General features: G+C 37.0%; 1 protein-coding gene across 1 annotated transcript in view; it reads left to right on the forward strand.

Moving 5' to 3' along the window:
* LOC126779841 (uncharacterized) overlaps nt 1-19758 on the forward strand; it is a 44322-nt gene that overhangs the window by 2337 nt on the left and 22227 nt on the right. The window contains exons 2-5 of the mRNA XM_050503964.1: nt 7792-7880; nt 8714-8770; nt 14603-14749; nt 19118-19199. Of these exons, the coding sequence (XP_050359921.1) occupies nt 7817-7880; nt 8714-8770; nt 14603-14749; nt 19118-19199 (350 nt within the window). The 5' untranslated portion in view covers nt 7792-7816. The remainder of the gene's footprint in view (nt 1-7791; nt 7881-8713; nt 8771-14602; nt 14750-19117; nt 19200-19758) is intronic.

Here is a 19758-nt window from a genome sequence, read left to right on the forward strand (position 1 = left end):
ACATATGAAATTAGCGTTTTGTCGTACTGAACACTTTGATCTGAAATATCTCCTCTTTGGTTAAGAATTCCAAATACAAATTTATAAATTCATTTAGCTGGTATATTTGAGTTTGGAAAACAGACGTTTATTTTTTTCTTTGGCGTCGCTTATTACCGCATAATCGACAACATGAAATATCGGTGTATTTACGAGTACGAGTTCTACCGTGGCACCAGTGCTGCAGGAACAGCTCGAAGGATTAATGATGTGTACGGCGCTGGTGTCGCAAAAGAAAGCACGGTACGTTTATGGTTTCAACGTTTTCGTTCTGGAAATAAAGTTAAGATACAATTGGAATGTCTGCGACATCCACCGTACTCCCCGGACCTTGCTCCAACAGATTACATATTTCCGGAATTTGGACGACTTCTTACAAAGAAAAAAATTCACCTCCGATGCGGCAGTCCAAACCGCCTTCAAAGAGTTTATTATATTTCATAACTACCTATGAGATGGCAAAAGTCGATAGATAACAACGGTGCATACTTTGATTAATTAAATATATTTTACAAACAAAAAAAAATTGACTTTATATTCCTCCCGTACAAAATGCCATACAATTTCATATGTAAGGACCTAATAATAACAATATCCTGGGACATTATTCACACACGGTCATCTGATCCCTCTGATCTGAAACCAGATAACTGATACACTACATATACTACTTTTATTTTGTAAATACATACTTATATAGATAACTACACCCAGACTCGGGACAAACAGACATGTTCATGCACACAAATATCTGTCCTGGATGGGAATCGAGCCCACAACCTTCGCCGTGAAAGGCAAGTATCTAACAACCACGCCAATCGGTCCATCGATTATTATAAGAAGTATTTCAAGGTACCGTTTATTTATTGTTTCATCAAAATCGGTTGAGTCTATCAACATTTAAAGTTCACGTACGTACAGTAAAACAAAACAGCCTGTGAAGGTCCCACTGCTGGGCTATGGCCTCCTCTCCCTTTTTGAGAAGGTATACCTTACTCCACCACGCTGCTCCAATGCGAGTTGGTAGAATACACACGTGGCAGAATTTCAGTGAAATTAGACACATGCAGGTTTCCTCACGATGTTTTCCTTCACCATATAACACGAGATGAATTATAATCACAAATTAAGCACATGAAAATTCAGTGGTTCTTGCCCGGATCTGAACCCACGATCATCGGTTAAGATTCTTTTTATTCCTTACACCAGCACCTTCCCACTAAAAAGCGGGCGAAACTGCACCATGGCAAAATGCAATAGAAATGATGTCAAGTATATCCTCATTAGAAGTTACTAGATAGCTGATGCTTCAGAATGTTGAAGTCGATGGTTGCATCGAATTATAAAAGCTTGACTTGCTAACCAAAGATCCTTAGTATACTTGATTTCTCTTTCTTTCATCATTAGTTTGACATTCGAAAGAAGTATACAGCATTGTTGTGTAAATCCCCCTCTAAAATAGGGTTATACGTAATTTTTAGTTATAAAAAAAAGTTTATGTTCAGCTTGCTTCACACCAAATTACATCGAAAACGATTTAAATTTAACCATATTTGATTTTAGCCATAAAAGCTTAACAGACAGACAAAAGAGTTTTATTTTCGTATAATTTTACTAGGTTCGTTTCGCGATTTCACCCCCATATGGTACCATATGTTAGGTACCATAAATTACTGGTGGTAGGGTTGTGCAAGCTCGTTTGGGTAGGTATCACTCACTCATCAAATATTCTACCGCAAAACAGCAGTACTAGGTATTGTTTTGTTCCGGTTTGAAGGCTTAGTGAGCCAGTGTAATTACAGACACAAGGGACATAACATCTTAGTTCTCAAGGTTGGAAGCGATGGTTAACATTTCTTACGATGCCAATTTCTGTGGGCGTTCAGGTGGCCCATACGCTCGTCCATCAACGTATTCAATAAAAAAAAAACCTGTACGCAAAATAAACAAGCGTAGTAAACAAACAAACTCACTTTATCATTTATAATATTAGTAAGGACGAAGGAAAACTTGCTCCATAAACACTACAATATTTTCCACAAGTTAGAGAGTCTGAAATGAAAAGCGCAGCGCGAGGCGACAGGGTGTGTGACGTAATTATACGCGTCACACTTTGACGTCAGTTGTTTTACAAGCTAGGGTTGATGACGTATAATTAAAACGAATATATTTGCGCAAGTCTGGGTAGTTAGCACCGATTAAATTTTCTACCGGTAAATAGCAGTACTTAGTATTGTTTTAGTTCGGTTTGAAGGGTGTGTGAGCCAGTGTAACAAGCACAAGGCTGCCGCATTGGCGACGTAAGCCCGTAACCGTAACCGTAACAGCCTGTGAATGTCCCACTGCTGGGCTAAAGGCCTCCTCTCCTCTTTTTGAGGAGAAGGTTTGGAGCTTATTCCACCACGCTGCTCCAATGCGGGTTGGTAGAATTCACATGTGGCAGAATTTCAGTGAAATTAGACACATGCAGGTTTCCTCACGATGTTTTCCTTCACCGTAAAGCACGAGATGAATTATAATCACAAATTAAGCACATGAAAATTCAGTGGTGCTTGCCCGGGTTTGAACCCACGATCATCGGTTAAGATTCACGCGTTCTTACCACAGGGCCATCTCGGCTTGCGATGTAAGCAATGGTTAATATTTCTTACAATGCCAATGTCTATGGGCGCTGGTCAGTTGACGTTACCAATTTACCGATCTACCTATTTTTGAAGGTATGGTTGCCTGGAAGAGATCGCTATGTAGCGATAAGTTCGCCAAAGTTTTATTCTACTCATAATTAAGTTTGATCCGTTTTGTATTTTTTTAATCTTTGTGGTGTACAATAAAGTATTTTTAAGTGTACGAAATGAACGTTGACTTTGAATCATGAAATTTCGCAAGCAATGTCATGTAACACGAGTAACTTGGCGGTAAAGCTTTGTTAAAGCTCGTCTGTGTAGGTACCACCCACTCATCAGATATTCTACCGTAAAACAGCAGTACTTGGTATTGTTGTGTTCCGGTTTGAAGGGTGAGTGAGCCAGTGTAATTACAGGCACAAGGGACATAACATCTTAGTTCCCAAGGTTGGTGGCGCATTGGTGATGTAAGCGATGGTTAATATTTCTTACAATAACCAATCTCACGCTGACGTCATCACGCTCGAACTCTCAGGGGACGAATTCTACTAATTTATAGCGATTACGATACGTTCCCGATTCAATTCCGATCCAACTTTGAATCATCTGTATTTATTCGAATCGGAACCGAACCGATAACATGTTAACATATACCGTTATGTCAAAATCAAACGTAATTGTTAACTTTTTTGGCAATAGTCGATAATTCAATTAAAGAATAGGAAAACGGAAAAACGGCAACGATCACGCTTCGATTCGATTGCGATAAAGTGATATTTTGTTTGTAGAATTATTCCCCATTTAGCTTGCTAGCTTTGGACCAATTCTACTACGTACGGAGCGCTAAGATAAGCTTTTACACGTCAAAATGCGATTACAAAGGTATTTGCAATTGGCAAACTAACCGCAACCTATATCGATTATGGGTAACCAAATGAATAATCTTTAGAAATAAGTTTAATTACAATAAAATGCATGATTAGTTTTAATTAATATTTTTATTAATTTCAATTATGATTATGATATATATAATGGACCATTTATTTATTTGTTGAAACTATGTACAATGTGTATTTAGTCATTTTTAAAATAAATAAAAAAATACACATAAAATTTATAGCAAAAACACGCCGTCTAAAAGATTGTCCTGTGGCATTGTATCCAAGACGCTGGCACTGTTGACTCTGCATCAGTAAAAAAAATACTTATATTATGATTTTTTTGTTAATTTTAAGTTCTATGTACACTTGTGATTGACATACATATTAGATAAATTATTATATATTTTTTTATGTTTATTTGTAAATGTTTTATATGTATATTCAAGTGTGCTTTTACAAATAAATAAATAAAATCATATAATATATTATATATAATAACGACTGTCTCATTGGTCTAGTGGCTAGATGTAAGGCCACAGACCCGGAGGTCCTTGTTTCAAATCCTAAGTCGGGCCAATAAATAGTTATTGGGGGCTTCTGTCGAAAAATCTCAATCGGAAAGCACGTAAAGCCGTTGGACCTGCGCCTGAACTCATTCCGGTCGTGTCGGATTGCCGTCCAATCGGATTTTGAGAGTTAGGGAATAGAGAGTGCACCTGTGTTTGCGCGCACACTTGCGCACTATAATATCTCCTGCGCAGTTGGCTAATCTCTCTTGAGATTGGCCGCCGTGGCCAAAATCGGTCTGGAGGACGTTATATATGATAAAATTAAATACCTGTAAGTTTGCACGAAGTCACTGGTGCGAGAACGCGACTCGCAATTGGTCGGTTTATATGTAATATCCAACTGAAAAATCTACTTAACCAATATACGTAAAAATTATACCAAAAGATGCAGCGCGGTTCGGAAGAGGTTTTAGTATATAGTTTTAAATTTAGACCATTTATTTGACAAGCGCAAAATTTAATGTTCTTGATTTACAACAAACAAACAGACTAACTCTCTATAATATTAGTTAATCAAAAATTACAGTAACAGCATGTGAATGTCCTACTGCTGGGCTAAGGCCTCCTCTTCTTTTTTTTGAGGAGCTGGTTTGAAGCTTATCCCACCACGCTGCTCCGATTTGGATTGGTGCTATACATATGTGGCAGAATTTCAGTGAAATTAGACACATGCAGGTTACCTCACGATGTTTTCCTTCACAAATTAAGCACGTGAAAATTTAGTGGTGCTTGTCTGGGTTTGAACGTACGATATCGGTTGATATTCACGCGTTCTGACCACTGGACCATCTCAGCTTATTCATAAACAAATATCAGAAACAAAATACAAAAATTAGAAAAACATGTTTTTTTACACGTAGACAGCCCTATTGTCACACCAATGCTATTTTCTTACCCTTCATGGCTGTAAAGGGGATGAAATTTTTAACATCCCTTAACATACGCGCCCTTGCCTTTCCAAGCTGACGGTTTATGAGATTATTTTAACCTTTTCACAAAGCTTAGGGTGATGTAGGTTTTTGAAGCGAAATATTGTACGATAAAAAAATTTCAAGGTCGTATTTGTTCCGACGTCAAAGGTCTTAACTTACGTCACACGCCTTAAAATTTTCACAAAGTAAACAGCTTATAAATATTCCACTACACGAACACAATGGCGGAATATAATGACATTATATCAAATACTAATTATCCGCGACTCGTGTCGTGATTCAGAACAAGAAGCGAATTTTACTAATCTCTAACGATTGCAATACTTTCCCGACTCAATTCCAATCCAACTTTGACTATTCCATATTTAATCGGATCGGAACCGAACCGATATGATGTTAACATATACCGTTGTGTCAAAACCATACTTAATTGTTAACTTTTATGCCAAAAGTCGATAATTAAATGAAAGATTGTGAGATGAGAACAAAGTGACAATTTGTTAGTAGAATTGTTGCTGCTAAATTTAGCTCTTTAGAGAGCAACTACATAAGTTTCTTGCAGCTTCTTCCCGCTACAATCTGCTTTCCGAAACGATGGTAAGTTAAAATTGTGATGATTCAAAAACACTTTATTATATACTCTATAAATAAATAATAATGTTTTTTCACTTTTCATAAGCTTGAACATTAGGGAGCATTAAGGGAATTCAAATAATTAAGAGTAAAGCGCTGAAGTGTCTATTGTCAAGCGCTTCTTCTTTGTTTCCTCGATTTTTCAGGACATGAAGGGGAGTAGGATAGAATAATTATAGGGAAAAAGATCATGGTATCGTCCCTTTCATAAATATAATCACATTTTCCCAGCAGTGGGATATTTATTGACTCTTACTATTTATTTTCGACGATGACAAAATGAGGGTTATGACCTCACAAATACGTAGTTATCGTATTTCTACAAATGAGGTATCTTTTGGAATATGTCAAATCTATAAATATTAAAGAAATCTATGTTGGGAACACTCGATATCTTCCATAAGACATTGACAGCCTCAAGGCTGCATGTGAAGGTCTATGTCAGTTAACTCGGTGACACTTAATACGAAAATAGTATATAAGTGTATGTACAAAGATTAAAGACCAATAAAAACAATAAGTATCGTTGCATCTTCATCGCCCTCTTGTTAAAAACATCACTTTACATTATACTTTATTGTACACCAAAAAGAGAAAAAATAATACAAAAAATGAATACAGCTTAAATAAACGACGTTATCACTGGTGGTAGGGCTTTGTGCAAGCTCGTCTGGGTAGGTACCACCCACTCATCAGATATTCTACCGCAAAACAGCAATACTGTTGTGTTCCGGTTTGAAGGGTGAATGAGCCAGTGTAATTACAGGCACAAGGGACATAAAATCTTAGTTCCCAAGGTTGGTGGCGCATTGGCTAAAGCGATGGTTGATATTTCTTAAAATGCCAGTGTCTAAGGGCGTTTGGTGACCACTTACCATCAGGTGGCCCATATGCTCGTCCACCTTCCTATTCTACAAAAAAAAAAAAAATATCGCTACATAGCGATCTCTTCCAGGCAACCAACGAAGTAGTAGCTTATGGGATATGAAGTAGGCGGTGCGGTAATAATAAATAAAATAACATTAATCTATGATTAAAACAAACTAGTAAATAAATGTTAATATAAAATACACATATTATAAGAGTGAGGGAATAAAGTGAAACTGTGTTTGTGCACACACTTGTGCACTATATGTCCTGCGCTGTTGGCTAATCTCCCTTGAGATTATACCGCTCAACCGTCTCCTTCCAATATGTCATGTCAACACAGCGAGTGCACTACACAGATGAGCTACTAGATGATACAGCTTACAATATTGAAATATATTAGTCCATGCTTTAAAAGGTACCACTGGTGCGAGAACCCGATTCACAATTAGCTGGTTTTTATGTAATGTGTAACTGAAAAATCTACCTTTTATTATTTTTCTCTTCGCTTGTAAAACGCGTTTACGCGTTTCTTTCACTTGAAGTGGAGGGGTATGTAGGATTCGCCGGCGCTGAGCATGCGCCGGAATACCCACAAAAAAAGCAACGGTACCACACTGCCTTTTCGAGGGGCGTGACGGGATCGCTTGCGCATACTACCATGACGCCCCGACGGTTGGCCCGCCTCTACAGGCCTCCAAATCCTAGGGGATTCTCGAGGTACAAAGACCCCCTAACCCCGGCAACACTTACGGCGGGAGGAGAAGATGCGCATAGCGCCGACGTCTTCTCCCTGGTCTTCTTCGGCGAAGCGAGTCAGCGGAGGCCCTCGCTCCCGCTCCGCTGCCTTCATCTGCGACATGACATTTTCGCAGAAGGACTCCGTCTGCAACCAGCATCTCTCGCTACCAAGCATGGTGTTTATCACACTCGGCAGCGAGAGGTGTCCACAGACTGAAAAATCTACCTAAATAATATACATAAAACTTATATCAGAAGATACTGCGCTTTTCGAAGAAGGTTTTATTGTATAATTATTGAGTAAATAATGTTATTATGTAAGCAGTGATTTGAAGTTTGAATCGCTTTGAATTTACCCCCACGATGTTTTCCTTCACCGTCCAGCACGAGATGAATTAAAAAATATTTCTCTTATCCTCTGATCACTCTGACAGGCTTCTAATGAGCGTTGCATAGCGTTCTTTCGTTTCGAGTCTTGCTTGATAAACTAATCATTTTTCAACAGATAATCGGCATGCCGTGGGCGTGAAATGGATGGTATTCAGATGGAGCCCATCGGCAAGTATAAAGCCGATCGTAACGGATCCGCTAAGGGTATGTAAAATCAAAATCTAATCTAATGTTTTATTAAAGTAACTGTCTGTTACGCTTTCACGCCTAAACTACAGAAAAACATTTGATGAAATTTGGTATGAAGATATCTTGAACTCCAAGATTCATAGGCTTTTTTTATACGTAACATCTGCTCTCATACACCCCCCCCCCCCGTAACAGCCTGTGAATGTCCCACTGCTGGGCTAAAGGCCTCCTCTCCTTTTTTTTGAGGAGAAGGTATTGGAGCTTATTCCACCACGCTGCTCCAATGCGGGTTGGTGGAATACACATGTGGCAGATTTCAGTGAAATTAGACACATGCAGGTTTCCTCACGATGTTTTCCTTTACCGTAAAGCACGAGATGAATTATAATCACAAATTAAGCACATGAAAATTCAGTGGTGCTTGCCCGGGTTTGAACCCGCTATCATCGGTTAAGATTCACGCGTTCTTACCACTGGGCCATCTCGGTTTGGCTCCCCCACCAATGTGGGCGAAAACTAAAAGTCAGTGCTTTCATGAGTCTGGGTATAACCCACTCATATATTGTCCAATATATGCATTACTTAGTATTGTTGTGTTGCGCTTTAATGAGTGAGCCAGTGTAACTACAGGCACAAGGAACCTTAGTTCCCATGGTTGGTGGCGTATTACAATTAAAATGTATATGATCACTTTAAAACGATTGTTTCACTATATATACCCATTAGCGAATATCTAGACAGCGTGATTCAGGAATGCGACATATCGAATGAGCGCCATCTATCGCTATCGGGTTGTAACTTGTTTAATATATATATATGGGCTTTAAAACTATCTTTTATGTCCACAGCGGCCGCTTGGAGAAACATGGTTGATCAGGACTTGGATGACGTGGCGTTTTTAGCTGGTAAGTAAAGATTTGATCAGCAGCCATGTGAATAGTACTTTAATAAATATATATAGAGATAAATATTCTGTTTAAGATAATAAGATTTCGACAATGTTTACCAGTTGCTCATATTATTTCTTCATAGAAAACTTAATACCTAAGTTTTTTATGCTTTCCACTATGCTGTATGAAGCCGAGATGGCCTAAACCTGCGTGTGTCTAATTTCATTGAAATTATGTCACATGTGTATTCTACCAGCCCGCATTGGAGCAGCGTGGTGGAATAAGCTCTAAACCTTCTCCTCAAAAAGGGAGAGGAGGCCATAGCCCAGCAGTGGGGCATTAACTTAATGTAATTATTATTGATATGAATTAGGCTGTTACTGTATGCTGTGTAGCGCAACAACTTGTGTAGCGTTTATCCGATCGCCATGACTTGGTAAGCAGGCATAAAGGCAGGACGCCTGCTGGATTTGGCTAGTATGTATAAAAAAAAAGAACAGAAAACTATCTTATGACAAAAAAAAACCTTTTCTATTTAATAAAAATTTGTATTTAATAAAACCCTTTCATTTGATATCTGACACGGCATATTTTTTTTTGTTTATGACTAAATCCTCGAGAGGGCGACCAATGGCGAAAACCAGCGCCAAATTATAATAAGTAGTTTAGAAGTTATGAGGGAACAGGTGAACATATGATCAACATAATAAACCTCCTTTTTGCTTCGCAGTCGTCAGGTAAAAAACATAATCAATGCCGGTAAAGGTCGAAGACTCAACTTGTAGCTGTTTGCAAACTGACTCAGAGTTGAAAGTTTTAAGAATAGCATTAAATTTAATTAGAGAACGTAATCAAATTAGAAAAAAATAATATTGAAATTGTAAAAAATGAATGTTCACAAAACACATATTCACTTTTGCAAAGTCTATGATAATGATAATAATGTTTATTTCACATAAGAGTTTCTACATTTACTCAGTATAGACAAGAAATAACTTCTACAATAATTCAAGTTAACAAAAACTTTAGTACAGTCTGGTCATCCTAGCTAGATCATGAGAATAATCTGGTGGTAGGGCTTTGTGCAAGCTCGTCTGGAAGTACCATCCAATCATCAGATATTCTACCGCAAAACAGCAGTTCCGGTTTAATGACATAACATCTTAGTTCCCAAGATTGGTGGCGCATTGGCGATGTAAACAGGGAACCCAATTGCTTGTCCTAACCATTCTATTAAAAAAAACATGCTTAAAGATGGCCAAACATCCTCCCCTAAGCGCGGATAGTTAGTTTAAAGCACAAGTAATGTCATTTCAAATCTAGATATACACCGTAACACCGTAACAGTCTATGAATGTCCCACTGCTGGGCTAAAGGCCTCCTCTCCTCTTTTTGAGGAGAAGGTTTGGAGCTTATTCCACCACGCTGCTCCAATGCGGGTTGGTAGAATTCACATGTGGCAGAACTTCAGTGAAATTAGACACATGCAGGTTTCCTCACGATGTTTTCCTTCACCGTAAAGCACGAGATGAATTATAATCACAAATTAAGCACATGAAAATTCAGTGGTGCTTGCCCGGGTTTGAACCCACGATCATCGCTTAAGATTCACGCGTTCTTACCACAGGGCCATCTCGGCTTTTATCTAGATATATGCAACAGCAATAATATATAAATCTACAAAACGGGAAATATCATGAGTAGCAACTTTTAGAATTTTTTTTGACTTTTAGATTCCACAGATTAAATAATCTCATCTGTTAATCAAAGCTATAAATCCTAATTAATAAATGTATTAATGTCAGGTTATACAGCTTCTATGGCGCCATTGTGGCAATTTATGAAACCCTCGTTACATTCCAATTAAAAAACCGCGAAGCGCTTGTAAGAAAGAGCGTTGCTGTACTAATTTAAAACCTTATTTAAAATATAAAATATGCAAAATTGTTTTTATTAATATATATTATCATATTCTTTTGTTTTTAATAAAAAGAAAAGGGACACACGCGACGGACTACAACTTTATAATCTGTAATAAAACAAAATGGCGCTTAAATACAATTCTTTACAATGAATTTATCTCTATTGTTTTTTTTTAATTAGGTGTTTAGTTTTTTAAGGAAATCTCAGTCTAGAAATGTGATTTTTATTTAAAACAGAAAATGAATTTTTATTTATAAAATAGTATAGTTATTTATTTATAGTAAATATAAGTAAACTTATTAACATATAATAAAACTTTTTGTTTTATTATATGTTAATAAGTTTTTGTTACGTGATAACAGATGTCGCTGACAATTAAATCGCGCTAAATTTGTTACATTCGAACAACACAGAAGATATTAATGTTTTTGTATTATTCAAGCGAAATTAAATACGTTCGTCTGGAAGTATTGACGTCACTGTGACAGTTTAAAAAGTGGCGTGCTTGGGAAATGGAGTTTTGTACACAAATTGACATACCGCGTTTACGACAGCCATTTTCAATAGACTAGCCAGACCACAGCTCATCTTGAGATCATTTTAAATTACAGTCTGTATTAAATCAGTCTTTACTTGCACACAAATAGATTCTTCAGCAAAGACATGATATAGTAATTAATTATATTACAACTGAGTTTAATTTATTTGGATTTTCTAGTCGAATCGCTTTTGCCATCCCTTTTATTTGTTTTGACGCACACACTTGTGCACTTTATTATGACCTGTGTATTTGACTTGGTCACTGAAAATGGCCGTGATGGCTGCCGGTTTGAACAGTGATCCGCAAGCCCCCTAGACACTTTATGAGGTCCTTCATTTGGATTGGATTTTCTAGTCGAACCGCTTTTGCCATCCCTTTTACTTGTGTTGACGCACACACTTGTGCACTTTATTATGACCTGTGTATTTGACTTGGTCACTAAAAATGGCCGTGATGGCTGCCGGTTTGAACAGTGATCCGCAAGCCCCCTAGAAACTTTATGAGGTCCTTCATTTCAAAGCGGTTAGAGTCAAACTATATAATTTTTGGCTGGCCGGGCCCCAAGGCCAGAGATTTGATGTGCTTAATTTGTGTTTATAATTCATCTCGGCGAGGGAAAACATCGTGAGGAAACCTGCATGTAATTTCACTGAAATTCTGTCACATATGTATTGGAGCAGCGTGGCGGAATAAGCTCCAAAACGTCTCCTCAAAACAGGTAAGGAGGCTTTGCCCAGCGGTGGGACATTCACAGGCTGTTGTATCAAGTATGATGTATTAGTAACTCGTCTAAAAATTCGTGTCACCAAATATATTCATTAAATTTTGGCTCATTGTATCATAGCTAGCTCAAGTGGCTCAAACTCTTCAAATATTATACAGAGTTCTTACCCGTTATCTTGAAAGATGAAAGACGAAGACGCTTCTATGAAGATATTCAAACAAAGGAAAAACGACCTTGAGCCGTACTAAATAATGAGTAATTAGTTTGTCGCTGGATATAAAGAAAATATTTCAAGTAACAAGCCATATTTAGCTAAATTTTTTTGACATGATATTTAAGTTTATAATTATATGATCTTAATCAAATATATTTTTTAATCAAAAATATTTTTCTTTATTATATTTTTACATTAAATAGTGAACTATGTACAGACATTTTTATAATATACAAAATTAAAATGAAAACAAAATACACATTACAAATTTATAGCAAAAACACGCCCTCTAAAAGATTGTCGTGTGGCATTGTACCCAAGACATTGGCTTTTGCCTCTCTGCACCGCTAGACTCAGCCTTCGGGCTAAATAAGCGCCAGCTCTTGGTTTACCAGAAGTGTGGACCAGTTTCTTAGAAAGATCTTTTATGTTTTTTTTTTGTATCAGACGACCATGGACCTAATGTTTCAAAACCCAGCCCGCAAATTCATATCCGTTGTTTATAGTTTGAGTTATAGTAGATTCATATAATAGAACCATACTGGTGGTAGGGCTTTGTGCAAGCTCGTCTGGGTAGGTACCACCCACTCATCAGATATTCTACCGCAAAACAGCAATACTTGATATTGTTGTGTTCCGGTTTGAAGGGTGAGTGAGCCAGTGTAATTACAGGCACAAGGGACATAAAATCTTAGTTCCCAAGGTTGGTGGCGCATTGGATATGTAAGCGATGGTTGACATTTCTTACAATGCTAATGTCTAAGAGCGTTGGTGACCACTTACCATCAGGTGGCCCATATGCTCGTCCGCCTTCCTATTCTATAAAAAGAATACCATGCGACTCGAAGGTTTTATTGCGAACGACTTAAGTAATTTTAGTAGAGACGAGGCCTAAATACAATGATAGTACGAACTACAGGCAACACAAATGGTTTATCAGATTAAATCGAGGATGAAGATGAATAAGAAATGTCTGGAGATGAAATACATCATCAAAAAAATTTATAATCTCTGTCTTATTGCGTCTACTAACGGAGGGCTGATTCATTTTTCGCCCAGAGGTTCGGAATTGGGATTCAAATGGGAAATTCTGCTAGCATTCTTGCCGCATTACACGCAGTCATTAACTATTTTAAATTTTTAATAAATAAGTCTATAAAAAAGAATATGCAGACTAAAAAAAAATCGTTTAATATGTATAATATTAGGTAAAAATAAATATTAATTTTTGGGTTGTTATCTGTTCAGCTTAGGGTTGCCTGGACGGGAATGCCATCCGGCATTACGTCTTTGCATAATATATTTAAAAAAAAGAAGTGTCTGATTATGATTTCAAATTATGCGAGTTATCAAAATATAAACAATTATTATTATTTTAGACTAACCTAAAAATTTCAATTCATTACAATAATATGCATTGTATATCTTCAAACGGATGTACTGTTTGAAGGATTTTCGTAAAAAAATAATTTCAAGTTTCGCATAAATAAATCAATATATGATTATGACGGCGGGAGCGACGGCTGAGCGATACTCCATCGCTCACTTACTGGTGGTAGAGCTTTGTGCAAGCTCGTCTGGGTAGGTACCACCCACTCATCAAATATTCTACCGCAAAACAGCAATACTTGATATTGTTGTGTTCCGGTTTGAAGGGTGAGTGAGCCAGTGTAATTACAGGCACAAGGGACATAAAATCTTAGTTCCCAAGGTTGGTGGCGCATTGGATATGTAAGCGATGGTTGACATTTCTTACAATGCCAATGTCTAAGAGCGTTGGTGACCACTTACCATCAGGTGGCCCATATGCTCGTCCGCCTTCCTATTCTATAAAAAAAAAAAAATCTCCATCTTGAGTAGGTGGTACAGGGTCCATTGCGTAAGTGGCGAAAATAATAGTGTACACTTCTTATAACCTTAATTTATTTTGTTTTGAACACAATAAATACACTTAAAAGTAAACTAGGTAAATCGACAGTTTCGTTTTGGAGAAGTGACCTGGTTGGCGTCCCGAATTGTAATGTGCCGTTTTCAATTCCTCACGTTCCAACATGGCTCTGTCCACGTGCAGCCTTTACAATAACAAGTGACATCACGGAGTTTACGATACTCAAATTAAAAACTTAATTTTAAGCGATATCGTTTTCCACGACACATAAATGTTCCCATATGTTAGCGTTTAGTTTTTTGAACGATAACCGGCGTCGAGCTGTCAATGGTTCTTTTTTTGACGGATAAAATGTCATTCGATCGGGGGCGACAGCGAATGAGAGTGTGTCCCGTGTGAATTGTGTCTGTGACATTTTAAAATAAAAACTGTTAATAGATTTGATTGTGTTTTCCTACAATTCATTTGGAAAGTTCGGATTCACCCATTAAATATCTGTTCCTGCTAGTGACTTTCAACATATATGAGTTTATCGTTAATGTATGATGTATTTCTAGACACAGATAAAGCAAGGGAAGCGAGGGAGCTCGGTGACACGCCCGTGGCTGTGTGTTCCCAACGAAGAGCGCTATGTCTCGCAGCTTTAGTCTTCTCCGCGATGTTTGCTACCGCGCTCCTAGTGGTGTACGCAACTCCGCAGCCTGGTAAGTCAAGCTTCATTTGAAAGTATGCGTAGATGTGTGTGTGTGTGATTGATGCGCGTGTGGTGTTTGTTGCTTCATACATAAAAATATTGTTTATTTTATAAATCAGTATTAATAACTTATGAATTAATTATTAGGCTTCGATAAATTAATTAGCAAAGTTATTTATCGTCTCAAAATAGCATGCTTTTTAATATCAAGGGCTAATAAAGAGCACGTGGTACGTTGGTATAAAATGAAATTGTAATAGCAGAGCCGGATAGAGGTCTGGAGCCCCTAGTCTAGCCTAATTATAACTCAAATAAACTGAAAAATTCCACAATCGGATGTTTTATTTATAATTTATTTCGGAACATATTAAATTATTTTACAAACATTTTGGAGATATAAGAATCTAAAAATTTCTATGTGCCCCTTTCTTTTGGAAGCCCCGGAGCTGTAGTCCTCCCCTGAATCAAATAAATTCGGTAATTAAATGCCTTATTGGTCTAGATTAAAAATTATGGGTTCAATCCCCGGGCTTCGGACACCAAAATACACTCATATTCGGCTAGCGGAGGACACGTGTAGTAATTACAATTGATATTAATATATTTGATCTATATACTCATTATTGTGACAAAACACTTAAATAAAAAAATATATACTTGACAATTAAACTGGTTTTAAACAAAAAAAAACTATATCCGGCTCGCAGAGGATCAATATATGAATATAAGCTTATAATCCTTGTTTTAATTGTAGAGGATTTATGTTTATTATAACATGATATAAAGCATTTCTATTGGTTAAATATTTATGATTAAATACTCAAAACAATATAACGGTGACCTTGTATAATATTTGTACTCCTCACGAAGCAAAACACACAAAGGTTTTGCTTATAATGAATTCAACACAACTTTTATTAAAGTTTATTTATTATTAAAGGCAATTACTGCGGAGCCTATTTTGAGTTTCCCTTATGTATATTTAATGAAATTTCTGTTTGTTATTGTTATAAAAAAAATTATTTGAGATCTGCTTTGTCTACTGACTTGCTTATATATATGTAGGATAATGGTCTATATAAAATGATTACATCGTAAGACATATAACTCTCTGTATGAAATACTCTGTATGAAATAATAGATTAGTACCTAAACGAAAATTACGGAATTCTAAGTATCCTAAATGGTTCAAACACAACCATATTACATACTCAAGGAGAAGGAGAAACTCCGTAACAAATATCGTAAATATGGTAACCCTAGAGATAAACTTGAATTTCAAATATTGCGTAGTCGTTGCCATTATTTATTTGATAGTTTTTTTTTTTTTATATCGCCAGGAGGGCAAATGACTCTACTCCACCTGATGGTAAGTGGTAGTAGAGTCCAAACGCGACGACGGCCAGTACAGACGGGAAAAACGTTCTGCACTAGCCGCCTTCGCCTTGCCGGCCCGCAAGATGCCTCTTCACGCTTCGTTTGAAGGAACCCGGGTTGTAAGAGGAGGGGAACACGTGAGCTGGTAAGGAATTCCATTTTTTGGAAGTGCGACAAAGAAAGGAGTTGCCAAATTTCTTTGTTCGCGATGGAATTGATGTCACAGTTAGGCGGTGACATCGAGAACCAGCTCGCGTGGACTTAAGAAGGAAGGGGGAAGCAGGAATTAGAGAGAATAATTCCTCAGAGCACTCGCCGTGATACAGTCGATAGAAAGCGCTCAGTGCTGCTATCTCACGACGCAATTGTAAAGGTTCAAGGGTGTTTGTGACCTTTACGTCGCCAATAATGCGTACGGCACGTCGCTGCAACCGGTCCAAGGCCTCAAGTAGGTACTTAGCGGAGCCATCCCAAAGGTGCGAGCAATATTCCACGCAAGACCGTACCTGTGTTTTGTACAGCAGGCACAGTTGTTGTGGCGTGAAAAAGCGCCGCACCTTGTTCAGAACTCCGAGTTTCCGTGAAGCTGTTTTTATAACAGCCTCGATGTAATCCCTTGGACTAAGGTCGCAGCGAACGTCAATCCCCAGCATGGCGATTTTGCTTTGCATCACCAGCGGAGTACCACAGAGGGAGGGAAGAGGGGAAAATGTTATAATAACCACAAAAGAAACGTCGAATATAATATTCACAAGAATCCGACTTCTTTTTGGAATTACTATAAAAGCAAACGTAATATAAACTTTTTGCCTGCATCTATGTCGTTGGGTGGCATTAGCGCTAGTTCAGGAGTAGACATAGCCAACCTTTTCGCTAGCTACTTTTCTTCAGTCTATTCTAAGGAATCTACACACATGATAACCCCAAATAATGTACATCACACTTCACACACGTATAACTTACATTACTACATTACAACACTGACTAAAATAACATTTAATCAAGCAGAGGTTTAAAAAAAAAATTAAATCATTAGATCCTCAAAAAGGTGCGGGTCCAGATGGAATTCCACCTATTTTCATAAAAATAGCTTATATCGTATTTTATTATTATATTATATCGTTATATATATATTATAATAATAGCTTTTCCATTGACGTTAATTTTTAATAATTCTTTAAAAAACGTTATTTTTCCCGAGCAATGGAAAAAAGCTCGAATAGTACCAGTTTATAAAAAAGGAGACCAATCGGACATTAAGAAATACCGTCCCATCTCCATCCTTTCCTGTCTTTCTAAGCTGTTTGAGAGCCTTGTGTATCCCTTGCTTAATAAACATTTGAACAACATCATCACACATTCGCAACACGGTTGTAGAGACGGGTTATCAGTTCAAACTAATCTAATACTTTTTACTTCAGACTTGGCATTAGCGATACTCTTAATAAATTACACCAGTATAACTTGGAACTACTCTATTTAGATGGTTTCAGTTATATTTGACACAAAGATCTCTTACAGTTGCCGTAACTGGGTTTGAATCTCAGATATATTTTGTTAAAGTGGGGTTCCACAGGGCTCACATTTGGGTCCTCTCTTGTTTCTCGTTTTTATAAATGATATTACTAAGAATATAAAGTATTGTAAGTGTTCATTGTTGGCAGACGATCTCAAAATATACAAAACAGTAAAATCCAATTCAGGCATAGATTTAATACAATACGACTTGAACAATATTATTTGATGGTATCGTCATCTCAACAATATGACTCTTAACGTAGGTAAATGTTTTCATATAAAATTTACCCGTAAGAAAAAACCGCTTGTTTCTAGTTACTCAATTGAAAATAAAATATTACAAGAGTTATCGCAAATTAAAGACTTAAGAGTCACTATTGACGAGCGTCTAACCTTTGTAACTCATGTTGACAACATAATTGTTAAAGCTGCTCAAAATCTTGGTTTCATCAAGCGGAACATACAAGGCTTTTTATGGAAAACTAAATTACTCTTGTACGCCTGTGTTATATGGAATCCAATGTACAGCGTGTTGAGAGTATTCAGCGAGCCTTTACGAAACATCTTGCTTGTTATGAAAATATTTTTTCGCACAGACAGTTATACAAAGAACGTTTGGCAAAATTTAATATGATTCCTTTTCGGAGTTGGCACGAAATGTTAGAACTTAAATTCCTACACAGTTATATCGTTATAATTAACGATAAGTTAACCAACTCAGAATTAATTGAGAAAATACTGATATCAGTTCCGTCCAGGGCACACAGAAGTACTAACACCCACAAAATATTTTATACTCCTTGCGTAAAGTCTCATATTGGTAAACAAGCTCCCTTAGTACGGTTGTGTAATAAACATAACAATATCATAATGACATTGATATTTTTTATGATTCTCCCACAATCTTTAGAAATAAGTTACTTAATTATTATAAAATTCGATTAGTTTTAGTTGATAATTTTAAAAATTTTTAATTATGATTTCGTCGATTGATTCTTTATTATAACAATGACATTATTTATTATTTAATTTTGACATTTTTAAAAATTACTGATGATTTTTTGTTACTTTTAATTTGAATTTGATTAGATTGAATCTGAAAGTGCTATGTACACTTGTACTACTACTTGTGACATGCATACTATTATTGTTTTATAAATTAATTTTTTCAATGATTTATATGTATGATGTAAGTGTGCTATTACAAATAAATAAATTTTATTGATTTATGCGGCCCACTCCAGTAAATATATCATCAACAATTACTGTCATACTTAAGCCAATTTCCACAAAATATTAATGAATTATACACCTAAACCGTCCTCATGAATCTCTCTGTTCGTAGGTGAAAACCGTATCAAAATCCATTCAGTAGTTTTTGATATTATCGCGGCCAAACAGACAGACGCGACTTTTTTTATAATATTGTCATTAGTATAGATTACAAAGAAGATCTTTATTGAAAGTTGATGTCATTTTTCAGAATGCCCATGTCTAAGTGAAGCTGAACTAATACCAGGTCAATCGCCAACGGGATCTGAAGAAAATGCAACAACCGCTAATAAGTAAGAACATCAATATTATACTCCTCATTTAAATACAAGGAGAGGTCCAAAAGCACGCGGTATGGCTGGGATTGAGTGGAAGTTGCGACCACCGTACTAATTGCGAACTCAACATTTGTTTATATGTTACATTTCAAACTCCTAAGCTCATTCGCTTGCATGCTTATATGTATATTTTAGAACCGACTGCCTCGTTGGTCTAGTGGCTTGATGTAAGGCCGCAGACCCGTAGGTCCTGAGTTCAATGCCCAGGTCGGGCGAGTAAAAAGTTATTGGGTTTTTCTGTCAGAAAATTCTCAGTAGCAGCCCGGAGTCTCGAAGTTGGAAGTGTGTACACTCCTGTGCCTCGGAAAGCACGTAAAGCCATTGATCCTGCGCATGAACCTTTTCCGGTCGTGTCGGATTGCCGTCCCATCGGATTATGAGAGTGAGGGAATAGAGAGTGCACCTGTGTTTGCGCACACACTCGTGCACTATAATATCTCCTGCGCAGTTGGCTAATCTCTCTTGAGATTGGCCGCCGTGGCCGAAATCGGTCTGGAGGACCTTATTATTATTA

Source organism: Nymphalis io, chromosome 30 (assembly GCF_905147045.1).
Source record: "Nymphalis io chromosome 30, ilAglIoxx1.1, whole genome shotgun sequence".
Taxonomy (NCBI): domain Eukaryota; kingdom Metazoa; phylum Arthropoda; class Insecta; order Lepidoptera; family Nymphalidae; genus Nymphalis; species Nymphalis io.